We start from the raw sequence: 20,624 nt of genomic DNA, 5'->3' as shown, positions 1-20,624 counted from the left end.
AGGACATGCAGGTATTGGGCTGTAATATATGTTGGACAGGTACTGTGTTAGAATACAGGACATGCAGGTACTGGGCTACACTATATTTATGTAGAGATACTGTGTTGGATTTGAAGACATGCAGGTATTGGGCTGTAACACATGATGTACAGAATACAGTTGGGTGCTGGGGCACAGTGGGGCAGGATGGATGTGGCAGCACCACTGAGCACAATTTCCGTAAATGTATAACTGAAACCTTGCAAATTCCGAGCCAGAGATCCCATCATGGTTTATGAAAGGGGTTAGACGATGTTTGATGTGCGTGTGTAATGGTTTAGGGTAGAAACATGTGACATTCTGTGCGACCAAAGATATGCCAATCTGTCACCGTTTCCAGTGTGCGTGGGCAGTCTTCACGAAGCGGACTGACAGCTTTTTCATGCGAACTGGGGCTGGGGACGGGCGCCTGCCATCCGTCTGAGCAGAGCGCTTTTGACATGTAATTAAAATAATTAGAGAGTGCGAGTGAGTCCGCCCTGGCGCCCAGACCGATCCCCCCAGTCACTCCGACCGCGGGACCAGAGTCGCGCAGATCGCTTGTGGCAGCGTGACGGACCTCCACTCCTTCTGTCACATCCCAAATGGACGCAGCACGCTCAGGGGAGGGGGGTCACGGCATGCACGGGTCTCCCGGCCTACTGACGTGGAAGGCGGCGTGTCTGTGCCATGTTCCGCCCCCCAGCTGCGGCGGTGCTCACACTTCCCCGGTTCATGGATGTACGCTGTTCTGGCTGCAGATCCTCTGCACAGGTGCAGGTAACGCTCTGTGATGCAGGAATCCCACAATGCAGGAACGTTCGGCAAATAAATTGGAAATAAACATTTCTTTGATTTCCATGATAAATCTAATAGCAACCTATGAGCCAGGGGTCATTCAGGTTCGGACCCGGAGGCCGGAAGGCCCTGGACGGCAGTTCTGCCATGGTGGTATTTCCCAGATGGACCGGGCTGTACTCCTGTATGGGGGTGACTCCATTCTGAATAGATTTTATTCTCAAGTTAAAATGGGGCTTTGGTGCCGTCTGACGCTCACTGGCCGGTGTCTCTCTACCTCTCCTGGCCGACTGCCGAGTGTGAGGGTGCTGAGAGACAAATGGCAGAGTCAGCAGCACGCCAGGCCAACGTACGCACTGTGCATGGGTGTGGGGGTGCGTGTGTGTGTGGCCGTGCATGTGTGTGGGGGTGCGTGTATGTGTGTGTGTGTGTGCGTGTGTGTAAGTGTGCATGTGTGTGTGGGGGGGTATGTGCATGTGTGTGGGCGTGCATGTGTGTGTGTGTGTGTGTGTGTGGGCGTGTCTGTGGGTGTGCGTATATGGGCACGTGTGCGGGCGTGTGTGTGAGCGTGCATATATGTGTGTGGGTGTGTGTGGGCGTGCGTATATGTGTGTGGGTGTGTGTGAGCGTGCGTATATGTGTGTGGGTGTGTGTGGGCGTGCGTATATGTGTGCGGGCGTGTGTGTGAGCGTGCGTATATGTGTGTGGGTGTGTGTGTGAGCGTGCGTATATGTGTGTGGGTGTGTGTGAGCGTGCGTATATGTGTGTGGGTGTGTGTGGGCGTGCGTATATGTGTGCGGGCGTGTGTGTGAGCGTGCGTATATGTGTGTGGGTGTGTGGGCGTGCGTATATGGGTGTGTGTGTGGGAGTGCGTGTGGGCGTGTGTGTGTGTACATTGACCTGTGTGACTTGTATTTCTGTATGTGTGAGTTTATACGTATGTTTGTGCTAGGTGTGTGTATTTATATTTCTGTGGGTGTAATCACTGTATTTCTGTGACTGTGTGTGGGTGTGTGTGTGCGTGCGCTTGTGTGAGTTCATGTGCACGTCTTGCAGCAGCTCAGCAGTCAGCCCTGCTGCATGCTGGGATACTGTGCCTTTCCCCCGAGCTCAGATGGCTCCTGTTTGTGTCATTAAGCATAGCGGTGTCCTTCCTGCCTCTTGGATGGTGCTTAGAAAACAAACAGCAGAGCTCCCTGTGGTCCACGGCCGCTCGTGAGCGGCTCCGCTCTCTGTCAGGTGCTGCCGTGGGTGAGGCGGGAGGGGAGAAGCCTCAGGAGCGAGTCAGATGGCTCATTGTGGGGTATCTCCAAGCATTCAGCTCCGCCCCGATTGACCGTCGAGGCCTCCAGTTTAAAGATGCTGGTAGTGATTGCATGTTGTTGTAGAATCCGTGTGTTGAAGGAAGATTCCTTCAGGTAGTCAGTGTCACTCATGGCTGGGCCCTGACATTGATCTCTCTGACCTTCCTCAAACAGCAAGAACCTGAGCACTAAGGTACCCGAGTGTCAAGCCACGACCTGGAAGACATGCAGCTCCCCTCGGCACTCACACACGTTGGTGTCCAACACAAGCGCATTTTTCTGCTAGCTGAGCATTTTCACACAGCAATCGTGCTGCACATGCATTAAGTGCAATACATGCAACACAATTGCTTGTACACAGATTACACTGTGAAAAATCTATTTCATTTAGAGCCTTTAACAGCCCTTTGTTCATTCTGCACCAAGCTGCTGCTGCTTCACTATATGTAGCTGAATGGGTTCAAAACAAAGGCTGTGATGCAACATGAAAAACAATTTTTTTTAATTAGAGGTCTTATGTACAATCTCGAAAAATAGCTTTACGTTCCTTTGAGAAAATCAAACACACCGAAGGCTGGATTCAATAAGCTGGTTGGTATGAGAGTGCGTTTCGCTCCGCAAAGCCTCGTGTAGGAATGGCCCCTGTGCCCCTACCCGTTTGATCTCAGGTGTGTGTCTGTCTTAAAGGATTACCACGCGACTGAAATAATTTAACCGCACGCTACGACTGTACGATGAAGGATGAAAGGAACTGTCAGTAGCCCTAGCCACGCTCATGGTCGAGGGGAGGGCCGCCATTAAATGCAATTTATTCCATTTCTGACTGGATGAAGGGGGGGAATGTCTCGCGGTCGGAAGTTCCGTCGCACGTCGCTGTCGAGGTCAGTCCCGTGGGAATCTCATTTCCAACTGGGGTTAAGATAGATGGGACCTTTTCTCCGAAGGCCGAGCAAATAGTTTAATTACATCACCCTGTCACTGGAACCTAAGAGAGGGAATCGATTCTGGGGAGGAGAACTGTGTTTGTGTTTCCCCTACAATGTTGATGCCTTAATCCCAGTCACATTGTATCAACCAGGTTTGACTGGGCGGACTGTGATCAGGTGGTCTGCGGGAGTGAGCCAATAGCGGCCCGGACATGCCCTTTTCCTGTGTGATCGGCACTTGGCACCCAGAGAGTAGGGGCTGCATACCGCATCCTGCTGTTTGTCCGAGCAGCATGCAGAGAGGAAATGCGACACTGTTGTGTAACTTGTACCTCAGAAAGCAGCCCTGTCTTATGGGTCCTTGTCAGGATGCGGTGAACACACGCTTGCCGCCAGTCTGCCCGGGCAGATGCCCGTATATCATGTGCCAGGCGGTCATTGCGCCAACGAAAAACCACTTTCCTGTCTTGCTTCAGGCTTCCTGGAAAGGCCTCCTTCCCAAAGCCAGCAGGGAAGCCCTTGTATTACAGCCGCTCACCGCTCTACTTGCGCGGGAAGGAACCTCCGATTGTTTTCACGTTTGGCTGCTGCGGGTCACGTTTGAAGGGCTTGTGAATTGGAGGACGACAGCGTGTCGCGTGTCAGTCCCAGTTCTGGTGAACAGCTGCAATGTCATAACACCGGTCTCTGATTGGCCGGAGTTGGTGAGCATTGATATCCGGCATCGCTGGATCGTGAGTGCCGCACTGTGGGTCTCGGTCGTATATGATTCACTCCCCGCCGCTCCGGAAGGAGTGATGTTTCAGGGTTACCCAGTCAGCCACAACCCCCAATTGCCTGTGACCCCTGACCTCCGCTGAATGATAACAGCCGGATGACAGCTGGATCCCAGCCAGCTCCCTGCCATGTCCCATCTCCTTCTTGCTGTGAATTATCCCCCCACGCAGTTATAAAATGGTCCGCTCCCATCACAGATGGCATTGTTTCTGACAGGTTCATTAAAAGGGGGGGGGGGGTTCAAAATGAAGGCCGGGACAGATTCTACATATAGGCATTTTTCTGGTGAATGGCATTGCTGATGAGCGGCTTTGTGGATCGATAGCAGAGGTGCCAGATCTACACGCTTCGGTGCAGTTTGTCTGAGCGGCCATTTTAAATTGTTGGCTTTGTTTTATATTGTCAGGTTTATGTAAATTAATTCATTTTTCCTTTTTTGGTGCTGAAGATTTGGGGAACCCATCTTGACGAGAGAGTGCATTTGTGCCCATTTTATTGGCACTGAAACTTCGGAAAATGTCTGCGCCAGTGTGTGTCTCCTGCATCCATGTCACAACGGATGGAGCAGAAGTACAAGCTGCTGAAGGTCCTAGAGAGATAATTACCCACCAAGGCTGCCCCCCCCCCCCCCACCGACCTTTGAGAGGTCACTGATCTGAGATCGTAGCATCATTCAACAAATAACCTCTGCATTTTCCTAGCATGTACTTGCTGCTTGTGGTCCATGGCAGTCATTGATCAAAGGTGTGCTGACCCATTGAGGCTGAGCAGTAACATGTCTGCACTGGTACTGTTCACAACGACCGAGCGACGCCCTCACTACTGACCAATCACAGGGCACGTGGCGAGTCCACGCAAACCTTTCAGAAGGTGGCTGTTCCTCGGTGAGTTTGTTGTCTCCCCGCAGTCCGTGTTCAGTGGAGGGTTTAATCAGGCGTCACACGCCCCGTGAGATGAGCTCTCACCCGGCAAAATTAAAGAAGCAGAAATGAAATTACTGCCCCTCCACTGGCCTTGCTGCTAAACCCCCCCCCCGGCTCCTGGGTGGTGCGTGGCATTTCCTGTACCTGTGGAAAGCCAGGAGGAGGGGTCTTTTTGTGGAGCTGCCTCTCGGGGCCTGTTGCCCCTGCTTCATATCAGCAGGATATACGATTTCATACTCCGCCTTCTTTTTTTAAAAAGGCAGCATCTCTCAGGTGGGGGGTTGTTAACCCTCATTGGCAGTTGCTCGCTTTGGCCCGCTGGTGTCTCACAGATGAAGTGATGCTTGATGTGGGGGCGATGCTGGGCATGGGGGGGGGGGGGGGGCGGGGACCGGGAGCTGCAGTGTTCAGCTGTGTGATCTGTCTGACCTTTCTCAAGCAGCAAGAACCTGAGCACTAAGGTATCTGAGAGTGTTTGTAGCGGGGACCCCACCTGGCCCCAGCAGGGGTGGGGAGCAGGTCAGGGCAGGAGAACTCAGGCACTAATGGCAGCCCTGCGGGGGGCTCAACATGCTGGGCTGTGGTGTCCCACTGGGAAACCGAAAGATGTTCCGTCCCAGAACATCAATCTGTCCAGCTCGCTGCCCATGGATGGTGCTCAGGGGGACCGTCACAAGGCTCCGCCCACTCTAAGTGCCCTAAACACTCACGGAAACCTCCTTCACCCTCACTCACATACCCCGCCCCCACCACCAAGGGCCGCCATGCAGCCACTCATATCTCACCATTTTCTCCACAGAACTGAGGATTGACCAAAGAGTCAGAGCAATTAGTCAAGTCAAGTCAAGTAGGTTTTATTGTCATTTCAACCATACAAACAGTATATAGAGAAATGAGATAACGTTCCTCCAGGACCATGGTGCAACACAGAGCAGGACACAACAGAGCAACATCATAAGTGCAGACAGGACACAAGCAGAACAGTACAAACTGACAAGACAAGACAACATACAGTGCAAATTAACAGTGGAGTTACTGTATGGTAGCAGTGAGGGTTATTCGTGCAAAAATGCTGTGGTATAGAAGAGTAAAGAGTTAGAGGCAATAAATAACAATAAATACTATATATACATCTGTAATATATATATATGTACAGATGTGTATGTGTGTGGAGGGGGGGGGGAGGGGGGATTGTGTTCAGTTCCAGTTGAGGTGTCTGATGGCCTGAGGGAAGAGATGGTTCCCCAGTTAATAGTGCATCTGTAGGTCTGCAAGCTGGGCTCTGATTGGGTTAAGAGTAACCCTGTAAACCTATAAGCTTGAGGGTTTACTGGGTAAATAATCTGTCTGTAAATCTGCAAGCTCTGGTCTCATTGGGCTAATAGTGGCCATGTAGATAAGCTCCGATCTTATTGGGTTAGTAGGGTAACACTCATTGGGCACGGGATTGAACCAGCCATCAGGTGATACATGTGTGACCTTAGCCAGACCTTCTGCTTTTCTGTCTACAGAAAAAACTGTATTTCTTGTTCAACTGGCTTTAAAGTGAAGCTAAGTTGGACCCAAAATGATAATCATGCCCCAGACCCCTTCTGGGAACCAGCAGCACCTCCACCTGTGGAACTTAGAATTTAACAGTTTTATAATACACTCAGGAGCCACAACCGAGCGCAATTAACATAAATATGTTTTGCAGAAATACATTTCTGAAAAAAAAATGCTTATTTAGGGTTGCATTGTATATGTAGTTATATATTCCTTTTCTCAAAGACAATAGTACCCTAACAGATAGATAAATGATGAAGGGGTCCATTCTGGTGGGGAATTGAATTTGCTTGCCTAACTAGCAGTTATCCATACTGCTTGTTCATGTGATTAAGTTGTCTGTCATCAAGTGAGATGCAACATTTTTTTGCCTGGGGCGTGCAGCGGGGGCAGATTGTACCCCGGCAGCTTTGCTCTTTATTTTGATTCGCTTTTTCATGACTGCAGGTTCCTTGTCACCTCGGAACCTGACATGCAAGCCTCCCTGCGTCCGTCTCGGCCAGAGTGACCGACAGTAGCAGGCTGCTTAATTAGCTGCCGCCTCCAATTAACTCCAGCCAGGAGACGTGATGGACTGAGTTCATGACCGATTTGACAGGACGCGCGGTTGGCGTGTGAGGTGTGAACCCAGGGCTTTTTGCCCCGTGATACACGATGGCCTGGCCTCCCGCCAGACATCAGTCACGCGCATCTCGCACATGTGGTGGCTCTTATTCTCCTCTTTGTTTTTCATTTTCGCGGTTTAAGCGGGAGGCCAGGCAATCACTCATCTCTGCCTTCTTCCAGAAATTGCTCCAGTTCCCCACCAGTCTCACCTTGCAATATCAGCTTATGGAGAGATGATAGTGAATCTCAATTCCGAAAGTGACTCCCGCGGTGGAAAGTATAAGGCATATGAGCAAAGTCCTCGTGGCAATAAAGCCACGTCTGCAGTACAGCAAAGTCCTCGTGGCATTGAAGCCACGTCTGCAGTACAGCAAAGTCCTCGTGGCATTGAAGCCACGTCTGCAGTACAGCAAAGTCCTCGTGGCATTGAAGCCACGTCTGCAGTACAGCAAAGTCCTCGTGGCATTGAAGCCACGTCTGCAGTACAGCAAAGTCCTCGTGGCATTGAATCCACGTATGCAGTACAGCAAAGTCCTCCTGGCATTAAAGCCACGTCTGCAGTACAGCAAAGTCCTCGTGGCATTGAAGCCACGTCTGCAGTACAGCAAAGTCCTCGTGGCAATAAAGCCACGTCTGCAGTACAGCAAAGTCCTCGTGGCATTGAAGCCACGTCTGCAGTACAGCAAAGTCCTCGTGGCATTGAATCCACGTCTGCAGTACAGCAAAGTCCTCGTGGCATTGAAGCCACGTCTGCAGTACAGCAAATTCCTCGTGGCATTAAATCCACGCCTGCAGTACAGCAAAGTCCTCGTGGCATTAAATCCACGTCTGCAGTACAGCAAAGTCCTCGTGGCATTGAAGCCACGTCTGCAGTACAGCAAAGTCCTCGTGACATTAAATCCACGTCTGCAGTACAGCAAAGTCCTCGTGGCATTGAAGCCACGTCTGCAGTACAGTGCGAGGGACACCAGTGCTGCAGCAGGAAGGACAGACTGGAACCTAATGCTCACGGTTAATAGAAAAATACTCAAGGCGTTCAGTTTGTTCAAAGGTATGTGATCATATAATATGTGTGTAATCAAGATTGGCAAATTCATTAAATACAGTACCTCTGTCAGCAATGGTCAATTGAATCTAATTTGGTTTCAATTACCGACTTGCACAGCCATTTAATCTCAGCATTGTGTATTTATTAATGCGATCTGACTTAGTGAGCGAAGCAGATGTCACCGATCCTTCAGTGAACGCTCTGTTCCCCCTGGGGAGCACGTGGGGTGTTGGGGGTGTCCGTGGTCTGTGACTACATACATTTCACCCCCGCGGTATGAGTAAAAAACAAATCGACACCTGACACTGTCCCCCCAACCCTCGGTAATTAATTATTAACTCCGTCTCTTCAAGTCGTCCAGTCCTTGTTTGGAGACTTTGAGCCATTACAGTTTTCCTGAAACTAGCCATTTTTGCCCTCGTTTCAGTTTAAACAAATGTTTTATGCCTGAAAATCAGAATGAACAACTGGTCCAGTGGTGACTGTCCATGGGCACCTGTTGGCACAGAATTTTGGGAATTCTCTTTGTTTACGCTTGTTGCCAGTAATTCCCAGCAAATGTGTTTTTATTGATGTTCTTTGCACATAGGATTATTCGGCTCATTTGAAGCGATTTTAATAAAGCCTCATTTTCAGATAAAGTATTGGATGGAATAGTAACTCTGTTCGGTCTGTTATTGTGGATGTATGTTGTTGTCTTTTTCTACTCCCGTTGGGGGGGGGGGATTTATTTTTCTTTACACGGACAGGCTACAGTTAGTCATTCGGAGTTAAGAGAAATTTTCTGTGGGTAGTCAGATGTTTCTATGACGATTGGAGTTCAATAGAAAATGGCTCATCTTCCAGTAAATGCTAGCATAAATGTCAGGGATATTTGTTCTGGAAGAGCAGGAGATGTCTCCTGTGTGGGTGTTGCGTACACAATGTCCTCTTTCTTCCTCAGAAAACCTTTGCTCAAATAGGAAATGATTTGTTATTTTTTTCACTATAGCTAATTCAGCTGCTGCCTTTTGTCTCCCCCAGGGACAGAGAAGGTGGGCAGGGACTCCATCTACGAGCAGGAGGGCAAGGTGCAGTTCGTGATCGACGCTGTGTACGCCATGGCGCATGCCCTGCACCGCATGCACCGCCAGCTCTGCTCCGGATACCTGGGCCTCTGTCCGCGCATGAGCAACATCGACGGCAAGGAGCTGCTCATGCACATCCGGGCCGTCAGCTTCAACGGTGTGTGGGCCGTTCGCTGGGCTTCAAGCGGCACCCGTCAGCCTGCACATGGTCAAATCCCACGTTTTGCTGCTCTAAGGAGAAAAAGGGAAGACAGTCCGTTGGCAGGTGCCTGTAGGGCTGGCTTGCCGGTGGTATAAATCTGAGAACCTTCCGGTAGAGCAGGTTGCATCTTGTATTACATTCGCCAAAGCAAGTTACAGTAGAAGGGAGTTTTAGACCTTTTGTGCGCTCGCTGGCATTGGAACCCACCCACAACCTTTGCGTTGTTACTACACCCTGATCTGAGCCGCAGAAACTGAGGGGTAATTTGGTGGAGACTCCATTGCTCACATTTTCCTTACTCATTCCCAAAGGCCAAAATGTGAAGCAGAATAAGCACTTAAGAGCTGCTGCCTGTTTGTTTGTTACCTTCAGTTAATTCCCCTTGCATACTTCCTGCGGTTCGCAGCTTTGCTGTATCGCTGGCAGAATCAAAGAGTTTTCAAGAGAAGGTGACATGACCGAAGTGCGCTATCTTTAGTTCTGTACCTGTACTAGACTTTTTTCCATTGTAGTTTAAAGTCGGCAGCCTTATTGCAGTAGGTTACCAGCTTTGTTCAACATGCGCATTGATACCATGAGTACTTGAGGCCTTCCCACGCCATTAGAGCGCGGAGTTTCTCCTTCTGCTGTCAGGGCTCAGCTTAATCTCGTATGGTGGCCGTCTGTCGGGATTCCAGCGGCTTCGCGAAAGTTTACCAGCGTGGGAAGGCGGGGCTTCAGGCGCCCCCCCCGACGGAGGGCCACTGTCACCGGCCTGCGTCTGCTGCGTCAGGCTGCCGGGTGGAGATGGATTTAACGAGCAGTAATGTGTCTGCATCCTGAAAAAACACCTTTGGGCGAGAAAAACAGTTAGAAGTGTTGGAGGGTGAAGCATGGCGAATGTGATTTATATAAACTGGCTCAGCTGGCTCTGTTACTGGACGGCTCATGTTATAGATTCCACAATAGGGCCTCTCTGGATGTTGAGGTTTGAGGGCACGTCATTAACCATGGTGCCACCTGCTGGCTAGTGGCGATATTGATGGGATTTTTTTATAGTGCAAGACGACTCTTCAGTTTTTATTTGAAGACTTCACACTGTCAAACGATGTGTCTCCCTCCCTGCGTTGCCTTACTGATCCCGCTTATACTTAAAGAAGCATTTTTAGCCTGGTGACTGTGTGCTTACATGCTCCTCCAGGAAACCCTGCTCTGTGAAAGCTAGACCCAGCCATGTGATTTGTTTTCTGCTTGCTGATTGGGCGTTCAGCTTACCGATGCTAGCTGGAGTGTAATTGGATGGGACTCACAGAGCAGGAACAGTGTGCTGGGCTCATACCAATCAAGCCAACCTAAAGCGCACTTCCGAAACCAATCGCCTAGACCCTGTCCACACTTAGCAAAGACACATTTTATTTTATTTTGCTTTCCTGCCTACATGGGGGGTGGTCTCCTGGAAACACACTCTGCTGATTAGTCTTTTGAAAGGCCCCCTTGTGGTAATGGTGGGGATTATAGAGTTCGGTGGCCTTCCCACCCCAGTCCCCCACCTGTGTGGAAAGCCAGACCCCCCCGGTAAAGGACAGGATAGCTGAGCCCCTCCACGAGTCACCCCCAGGGCCCTCCTGTCTCGGCACGGCCCCTCGTGGCTGTAAGAGCCCCGTGTTTTCGATTCGCACTGCAGAAATCACTTAATTAACCACACAGGAAGTCAGACAGTCTGCTCAGAGTCTCTGGCTCAGCCGGTCCTGTTCGGCTTCAGCGTACGATGTTAGTCTTTCTCCATTCTGATACCATCTGCCTCTCTGCTTTGCTCCCTTTATTCTGCAAGGCCTCCTATAGCCATGGATGCTGTTTATTTTCATAATTGTGTCATTACATATTCACCATTACGGCTGTGATTAGCGCTGCCATTTAAGAGAGATACGTCGTTTTTCTCCAGAGCTTAAAATGTTCCCATTTGGCCGAAGCAGTCAGAGAGATGTCATTTAATCATTTTCTGCTTTCAGCCTGCAGAATGACTTTGTGCAACTCAGACTGATTACACCCCTTCAAGAGTGACGGGCCTGGTCCTGCTGGACATTGTCGCTTTTACAGACCTCTCGCTGCTCTCATCCGCAGGACATATGTCCTCGTCGCTTTTACAGATCTCTCGCTGCTCTCATCCGCAGGACATATGTCCTCGTCACTTTTACAGACCTCTCGCTGCTCTCATCCGCAGGACATATGTCCTCGTCGCTTTTACAGACCTCTCGCTGCTCTCATCTGCAGGACATATGTCCTTGCACTCCATTCTTCTACATATGCATACAGTGGTGCTCAAAAGTTTGGAAACCATTTAGAATGTTCTCTATTTCTGCATAAACATCACATAAAACGTGATCAGATTTTCACGTAAGTCCTAGAACTAGATAAAGAGAAGCCAGTCAGGGAAATGACACAGAATATTATATTTATTTCTTTATTTGAGGACAGTGATCCAGTGTTACATATTTGTGTGTGAACAGTCCTGCACATCAGCTTGGGGAATTTTAATGCATTCCACCTCACAGAACAGCATGGAGGAATGCTGTGAGCCTGCATACAAAGGGTTCACAAATTTCCTCACACTGCTGTGTATAGATCGATAACCAGTCGGAACTGGGTTCTTATGATGTAGGGGAGGCATTCAGGATAAATGAAAAGAACTGAGAAACATATCGGAATATTATTCAGTCCCCAGTCCCAGGAATTAAATAGTTTTCAGTTTTTGAAAATATTTTGTGTGTGAGAGATTTTACCTGGTTTTAACAACATTTTGTGAAGGTGTCATATTCTACATACCACACCCTCTGTGAGGAAGATCATGGGGGCCTTTATGGGGGGGCAGTCACAGCTGTTTCTTATGGAAACTGAGAGACGTTGATCGGTTCAGATCCCAAATCATTCTGCGTGCCTTAGTATGCATATCTTTGACATTTGCCGGATCCTTCCTGAGCTCCATGGATTATGCTTTCGGGTGGAGTTGTTCTCAAAATGGCTTTATAGGTGTGAGTGTGTTTGTCAGAGGTGATGTAGTCCCCAGCGCAGGCCTAACTTGGTGTCCCCAGCGCAGGCCTGACTTGGTGTCCCCAGCGCAGGCCTAACTTGGTGTCCCCAGCGCAGGCCTGACTTGGTGTCCCCAGCGCAGACCTGACTTGGTGTCCCCAGCGCAGGCCTGACTTGGTGTCCCCAGCGCAGGCCTGACTTGGTGTCCCCAGCGCAGTCCTAACTTGGTGTCCCCAGCGCAGGCCTGACTTGGTGTCCCCAGCGCAGGCCTAACTTGGTGTCCCCAGCGCAGGCCTGACTTGGTGTCCCCAGCGCAGGCCTGACTTGGTGTCCCCAGCACAGGCCTGACTTGGTGTCCCCAGCGCAGGCCTAACTTGGTGTGCCCAGCGCAGGCCTGACTTGGTGTCCCCAGCGCAGGCCTAACTTGGTGTCCCCAGCGCAGGCCTGACTTGGTGTCCCCAGCGCAGGCCTAACTTGGTGTGTTTTACTTTGCCTTACAGTGCTGACATCATTCTCCAGGCCGTATCTGAAACATGCCAGTTTCTCTTTTGTTTTGCGTCTCACTTGTGTGACACCAGCTGCTGAACCAGCCACTTTATCTCTCTTTCCATCTGCTTGCTATCTGTTACCACCTAGGATTCCCGTGATCAAACCACGCCGGGCAGACAAATGCCAGTCTGAGTGGACAGATGTCAAGCCAGGTAGACAAACGTCATGGGCAGACAAACGTCATGGGCAGACAAACGTCATTCCCTCACTGCCTTGAATTACAGCTATAAGGAGTCTTCCAAATAAAATAATAACCTTGATGTAGTTGAGCAATGAGGGACAGGCTCACCCCACAGGAGTCTGATATTCAGATCCAGTAGAGCGCCCCAGCCCGACAGGCCCCCGTACGTCATTCGTCTTTTCCCACGGCTTGTTGATGTTGAACGAACGCTGTCTCTCTCCAGCTTCCCACTTCCTCTCATTATCACCGGCAGAGCATCCATGCAGATCAGCTCAGTAGCTTGGCTTCTTCCCAGCGATTCCCACTGGCATCACAATGGGACACGAATCCCTCACTTGTACCCCGAGGCCCTACTATGTTTGTGAGGGGGGCACATGGGGGCGTGCAGGTGCCCTTTTTGAGGGCCCGTTTTAGTGGAGACCACCTTCTAGGGTATCATGTCCTTTGCTATAGCAACAGATCACAGCATCCTTCCAATAGTCCTGTCTGCCACGTTTGGCTGTATGGACAGTTTGGAGGGAATTTGGACATGGGCGGTTAGCTAGCTAGCGGTTAGCGCCAGTCCTCGGTGGCAGACGCACTTCCCCGCTGGCTCGGCGGCTGCAGCCATGCAGGCTCCCGTTTGTTATTCAGCGAGTTAACAAGTGGCGCTCTCTCATTGGCAAAGTGGCTGAGCGGCTGGATCACCTGCTGCGTGACGTCCTATCACATTCAAGGGCATATGGCTGCAGCTGATCTTAACGGGAGGCAGAATTAAATGTGTGAAACATTTGTCACTGTTTGCAGACCCAAAAAAATTGTGAAATGTTCACAATACCTGTGAAGCCAATGTGTGATGCGTGCTGACGTGTGAAACGTGTACCGCTGTTGACGGTCACAAGCATGGGGGGGCGAGGGCCTGGACATGGGAAGGGCTCAGTCTGGACACTTTGTCTTTCGGTTCCTGAGCGACTCTTTTAACTGCAGGAGTTGATCCCATCTCAGACTTTTAGTTAAACTGCACGCTGTTGCACCTCAATGTGCAGTTTTCCGAGTGCTGCAAAAATAATAGGACTGAGGAATAATTGAATTTGTCCTCATTAACTGACTGACTAAGCACCATACCGCACGGCTGTGTGCGCAGCCCAGTGAACAGCTGTGTCACCCGGCTGCTGATTGGCTAAGAGCCAGCAGAATGGTTCCGTGTTGCAGTTCAACACTGGCCCTTGGAGATGTCGGCCTGGTGAGTTTAATCACATGGACTCGATTACCAGTCATAGATTGATTGCCGCGACAAGCAGAACTCGAAACCGTGTTTTGACAATGACAGGATGAGAAACTCCTCTTTTTATGACGTTGTCATTCATTACTATTAAATAAATGCAGGTGCAGGGGAGATTCTAGGATTTTTTTAAATGTGAGGGACTTGGGGGGGCATAACTGAGGCAGAGGGGCCAACCTTATCGTTATCCAATGAAATATTTTGAATTGGTGAGTGACAGGGGAGGATCCCTGCAGGGGCCAATCAGCTTTCAGCTGGAACCGGTGCCCCTGTGGTCCCTCCCCTGTATACGCCCCTGTGACGCCATCCTGTTTGACCATAAACGTGTCCGTCTGTCTGCCCCTATGTTTTCCCTAAAAATGCTTGGCCATGTTCTCCCCACTCCTCCCCGCTCTAATGCTGTTACACTAAATCCAGCGACCAGCAGTCCCCTTTCCCTTGGCATGTAACCCTGAAATAAAGCCCCACAACTGGCAGTACGCACCTGCTCCATAACGATGGCCTTAAACCCTCATGGGGGCAGCTTAGCGCCCTCAGCTCAGCACGGGGGTGGGATCACTCTTGGTGAGGGCAGCGGAATGCAGTCTCTGCGTGCCACGCCTTCACCAACGGCGTAACCAGCAAGCCGTGATGTGCGAAGGCCGGAATGTTGGCCGAAAACGTGGAAGGACGCGCTGCTGTGCCGGCGAGCTCGTGAGTGTGTCTCACTTGCTGGTTCTCCATGGCGCGCAGTCGATGCCGGCGAGCTACTGAACAGCGTTGGGAATGATTTGGAGAAATGCTGAGGTCCTGGGGGACGGTCTTCTGTGCTTCAGTGACAGTCAGCGACTCCGGCGCCTGTGGGAGGGAGACAGGAAGGCAGGCTGGTCCTGGACCAGTGGCTCCAGCTGAGCCACATTCCTGTCTTCCCAGCTAAATGTATTCCCTCACGCCTTGCAGGCTCCCGCTCCGTAATTTTTTTGTGATCGTCGGTGATCAAGAAGGGGTATTTACAACCTCAGAAGGGGGCCCTTTCAGTTATTTAGGCAAAAGGTCCAGGTGCTCATTGTGGCGACCCCCCCCCCCCCCCCACCCATGGCCTGATCCTTATGCATGTAATGGCGACACTCCGGAAAGTTCCTCGCTTTTTCAGACAGTCCCAGATGAGAAAGGCCCACCGGCGAGCATGCATCTGGATGGGGGGTCGAGCAGCTCACAGGTTCCCCTGAATTTCATGCTCCTGTAGAGCAATCCCTCCCCAGGCAAATCATAATGAAGAGAGATAAACAGTCACCAGGTGAGGGTGGGCGGATTGTGGCTCTAAGCAGAGTGACTAATGAAACATTCAGGAAGCAACACATTCCTCCTCATTCTGGGTGGGGGGGGGGTCATTTAAGAAATCACACTTGCAGATACAGGATGATGCCTTCAGCACACTGTACAACTTCAGGAAGAATAAACAATAAGCTTAATGCAGTTTAATAGCCATATGATATGGGATTCTGTAATTGAGATGCTCTTTATGTGGGACATTAACGGCAGTAAAAGTCATCGATTTGTGCATTTCCCCGTTCAGCTGACATCACAGTTTCATGGTCACGATCATGTCTGCCGGCCGTTCTCTATGTTCCCTGGCGTGACTTCATCCTGTCTTCCATTTTCTAATATGCCCATACTTCACATTGAGAAAAGCAGCCGACATTTAGGCAAAGCAAGACTAACCACTCGAGTGGCCAGGGGCTCATATCAAGGATCATAATTGGTACAGATGAGCCCACCTTCTTATTAGCCAATGATGTTTTGAATCGGTGAGTGACAGGGGAGGGGGCACTCTGGGGACCAATCAGCTGGGGCCAGAGACCCTATGCCCCGCCCCCCTGAGTTTGGAGGGCGGGCTTAATGTTGCTTCCCAAAGGGCCAATTGCTCGTTGTGCCCCTATGCAAACCACCTGCCTACTGAATCAGTGTAAAACTACAGCATACTTGAGTGGTAGACAGAGAGCGCCACGCTACGTGCCATGCTGTCCCCAGGCTGTGTACCATGCTGTCCCCAGGCTACGTGCCATGCTGTCCCCAGGCTGCGTACTATGCTGTCCCCAGGCTGTGTACCATGCTGTCCCCAGGCTGCGTACCATGCTGTCCCCAGGCTGCGTACTATGCTGTCTTCAGGCTGCGCACAATGCTGTCCCCAGGTTATGTACCAGGCTGTCCCATGTCTAGGTGCCATGCTGCCCTCAGGCTGTGTACTATGCTGTCCCCAGGTTATGTACCATGCTGTCCCCAGGTACATGCTATGCTGTCCTCAGGCTACGTACCATGCTGTCCCCAGGTTATGTACAATGCTGTCCCGAGGCTATGTACCATGCTGTCCTCAGACTGCGTACTATGCTGTCCCGAGGCTACGTACCATGCTGTCCCCAGGTTATGTACCATTCTGTCCACAGGCTACGTGCCATGCTGTCCTCAGGCTGCGTACTAGGCTGTCCTCAGGCTGTGTACTATGCTGTCCCCAGGTTGTGTACCATGCTGTCCCGAGGCTACGTACCATGCTGTCCTCAGGCTACGTACTATGCTGTCCTCAGGCTGCGTACTATGCTGTCCTCAGGCTGTGTACTATGCTGTCCCCAGGTTGTGTACCATGCTGTCCCGAGGCTACGTACCATGCTGTCCCCAGGCTGTGTACCATGCTGTCCCCAGGCTACGTGCCATGCTGTCCTCAGGCTACGTGCCATGCTGTCCTCAGGCTGCGTACTATGCTGTCCTCAGGCTGTGTACTATGCTGCCCCCAGGTTGTGTACCATGCTGTCCCGAGGCTACGTGCCATGCTGTCCTCAGGCTGTGTGCTATGCTGTCCTGAGAGCTTGGAATCTGAAATGGATTAGCTGTAGACAAACTGCAAGGGGCAAATCATTCGTCTCCTCTGTACAGTACATGCTGCAGGAAAGAGCTCTGCACCCTCATGGGTGGCACCACGATGATACAGTGTAGATGTTCACACCAGCTGCGCTTTGCTTATCGCTGTTCACCTTCTGGGGACCTTTACTGGGTCTCTTCTGTGAGGGTATGGCTTGAGATGTTCATTTGCAATTCATCCAAAGCTGTGCCTGAGTGCTAATGGAGACACTATCAGTGATAGTTCTGTCTCCTTAATTCGGGATTCAAAGATTTTCCCTTTGTAGAGCAGGCTGACCGGAGACTAAGCCTTGGGATGAGGAACCATGAAAGGCTGTGTTCACCTGCTCCAGGTTGTTCCAGTTCCTTGCAAAGCTGAACTATGTTTTTGTGTTTTTGTGCAATCAAAGCAATGACTCTTGGACGTAGGGTCTGCCCTTGAGGTACATAATTCGGCCTAAGGATTCTTCACCTGATTAAAGACGTTTATATTTCAAAGTCACCCTGTGTTGTGTTCACTGTTTGCCTGCTTCACTGATTATTTCATTTACATTTGACCAAGTTTGATTGCTGATTTTAAAGTGTACTGATTTTCGATCATTTTGCCTACACTCCCCATTGTGTCGGATGGCATTGGAAAATTTACATAACAAACAAAACTAGCCTGAAATATCAGGCATTACTAACACACTATTGCACTGTTGTTGTGTGTTTCATGTCTGCATAAGATCGCCAGACTCACTCAGCCTAATTCATGGCATCTGTGCCCCTCTTTTCAGACGGTCATAAATGTCGCTCTAGTCAGACAGTCTAGTCATTGGGGGTGATGCTAGGATATTTTAGGGGGGGCATAAGAGGGGGCGTAATTCATACATAAGTGCCATTATTACCATTAGCCAAAGATATGATTTGGATCTGTGAATGACAGGGGAGGGGGCACTCCGGGGGCCCAGCCCCATATACATCCCTGTTTATCATCAGCACCCTCCCCCATGCCAGAATCACTTCCTGTGTGCTACCAAATATATTTATTTATCTATTTCATTATAAACTCTCTATAATAACTACTGCATCTCCCCACATTTCTAATTAACACTGGCACGTGCCACAGAATGAGATTTAGGGGTTTGCATAACTCCAATTCCTGCTTTTAATTTTGTGGCTCCCTGCCCTGCCTGCAGCCCGCGCTGAAAATTAAAGTGTGGAGGATAAGACGCTTGCTCAGAGCTCCTCGTGTCGGTTGCTTTGTTACTGAGGATGACAGAGCGTGGAATGTTCCAGTCTCACCTGCCCACACATGCCAGGGAACACGCCGGGGCTCCTTAGCTCTGTCACGCGCCATTTTCCTTTTAGCTGTGTGATTTTTTAAAAAATATGATAAGAATAATAATCCTTGTTTCTTAAGGCACTCGATGGGTCCTTCTCTCCTGAAATACCCAACCGAGGTGTCATGTGTTCATGCTTTTTTTCCTAGGGTCCTAAAATCGTGCTGTTTAGGCTTGCGGCAGCCAGACTGACAGACAGGTCTCGGAAGGTGGGACCGCTGGACACGCGTTCGGTACTCCCAGCGCGGAGCAAATTCAGGATCCTGGCGGGAGGGGCGGCTCGCGGCTGCAGCTTCCACAATTCTGTCCTTTTTGTCACTTCTCCAAACTCATTAGGGTGCCGTGTGCCGTCAGAAGGAACTTAATTAGGAAACTGGAATGAAATGTTTGCCGTGCTGACGTGCATGCAGGAGTGGCGCTGATTCCACATCTTCCCGTTTCACAGGGAGTGCCGGGACCCCCGTGATGTTCAACGAGAACGGCGACGCGCCTGGACGCTACGACATCTTCCAATACCAAATCAGCAACAGGTCCACTGCCGAGTACAAGGTCATTGGCCAGTGGACCAACCAGCTTCACTTAAATGTAAGGGCGACGGAGCCGCTTTTAGCCCTGATTAGGGACGCCTCTCAGCCCTCGTCTTGTTGTTTTCCCTTGTCTTTGTGACATATGTATTGCTTTCCTGTTCCACAACATGGTCTGCCTCGACCCAGATTCCCTCTTGGCATCGTATTAACGCACAGAAGGAAGAATCCCAGTGTTTGCAGCAAACATGTTGCGTAGCACATGGCTGGCAGAGGCAGAGCAGGACGGCCTGTGGAATGAACAGCTTTCCTCCACAGCCAGCTAGACGGCTTTCCCTCCCTCCTCCCGTGCGATGGCTTCCAGGAATCTGTTTGCACAGATCAGATCTTTGTATGGAAGATCTCACAAATCCCCCATGATCATCTCGTTCCCCCCTCTGAAAAACTGAGCCAAGGATTAAATTATATAATCAAAAAACCCGGATGAAGAAAAAAAATATTCTGAAACCACCAAAGATCCTTCTTGGAAAAATAAATTTTAAAAAGCATAATTATCTTTCACCTGAGTAATATGGAGTTGTGTCCAGGCTTTAGTCTCTTCCCAAGCACATAATGTTTTATGCGATAAGTATAATTAGAGTGCAATTCATTTGTGAGTTGTTTTCCCAATAATTATAATAAAAAAAGTTCACGGTCTACGAGTATGAATAATTCATGGCTGTCCAGCACTCCGCAACGCTGCAGCCATAAAGAGGTAATCGATGCAGCGTGTTCTGATGGAGCCCATGTGTGTCGTCTTCTCTGGCCAGGCGCAGGATGTGCGTATGAAAGTCCCCCCCCCCCCAATTCTCACTCATAAGCGACTCCCTTCCCCACCGACACGTGGCTCGGCAGGCGATGCATGCTCTCCACTCACGGGGTGGAGTCCGTGTTTTAAGATACGTTTCCTCCCACAGTCCAAAAACGCACAGTTAGGCGAATCTGTGACAATGCATTGACCATAGTGTCTGAATATGTGTGGGTTATGTACATATTACATTGTGGGCACCAAATGTCCCCACAATGTGATAATAACCTGTTATTTTGATGTATTTATTTTGATGGACTGTTTTTTTTTTCAGTTTTTATAAAAATCTGACTTTAAACAAAATATTCTTGTATTTTATTTGGTTACTTATGGTTAAGATTAGGGCTGGGTAGCGGTTAAGGTTGTCATGTTCGAATTAGAGTTTTCCCCACAAACATATGAACACAATGTGTGTCCAGCCTGTGATGTGTGTCTGCCCTATGAAGTGAGTCTGTCCTGTGATGTGTCCCTGCCCTGTGATGTGTGTCTGTCCTGTTATGTGTCCCTGCCCTGTGGTGTGTGTCCCTGCCCTGTGATGTGTGTCTGCCCTGTGATGTGTGTCTGCCCTATGAAGTGAGTCTGCCCTGTGATGTGTCCCTGCCCTGTGATGTGTCCCTGCCCTGTGATGTGTCTGCCCTGTGATGTGTCTGCCCTGTGATGTGTGTCTGTCCTGTGATGTGTGTGTCTGTTCTGTGATGTGTCTGTCTGTCCTGTGATGTGTCCCTGCCCTGTGATGTGTGTGTCTGTCCTGTGATGTGTGTCTGTCCTGTGATGTGTGTCTGTCCTGTGATGTGTGTCTGCCCTGCGATGTGTGTGTCTGCCCTGTGATGTGTGTCTGTCCTGTGA

General features: G+C 50.1%; 1 protein-coding gene across 2 annotated transcripts in view; it reads left to right on the top strand.

The window, feature by feature from the left end:
* LOC125750196 (metabotropic glutamate receptor 8-like) overlaps nt 1-20,624 on the top strand; it is a 122,424-nt gene that overhangs the window by 85,560 nt on the left and 16,240 nt on the right. For both annotated transcript variants that reach the window (XM_049027638.1, XM_049027647.1), the window contains exons 7-8: nt 8,969-9,169; nt 18,853-18,992. In XM_049027638.1, the coding sequence (XP_048883595.1) occupies nt 8,969-9,169; nt 18,853-18,992 (341 nt within the window). The remainder of the gene's footprint in view (nt 1-8,968; nt 9,170-18,852; nt 18,993-20,624) is intronic.

Source organism: Brienomyrus brachyistius, chromosome 1 (genome assembly GCF_023856365.1).
Source record: "Brienomyrus brachyistius isolate T26 chromosome 1, BBRACH_0.4, whole genome shotgun sequence".
In the NCBI taxonomy this organism is placed as follows: Eukaryota; Metazoa; Chordata; class Actinopteri; order Osteoglossiformes; family Mormyridae; genus Brienomyrus; species Brienomyrus brachyistius.
This window is presented reverse-complemented; position numbering and strand designations above follow the sequence as displayed.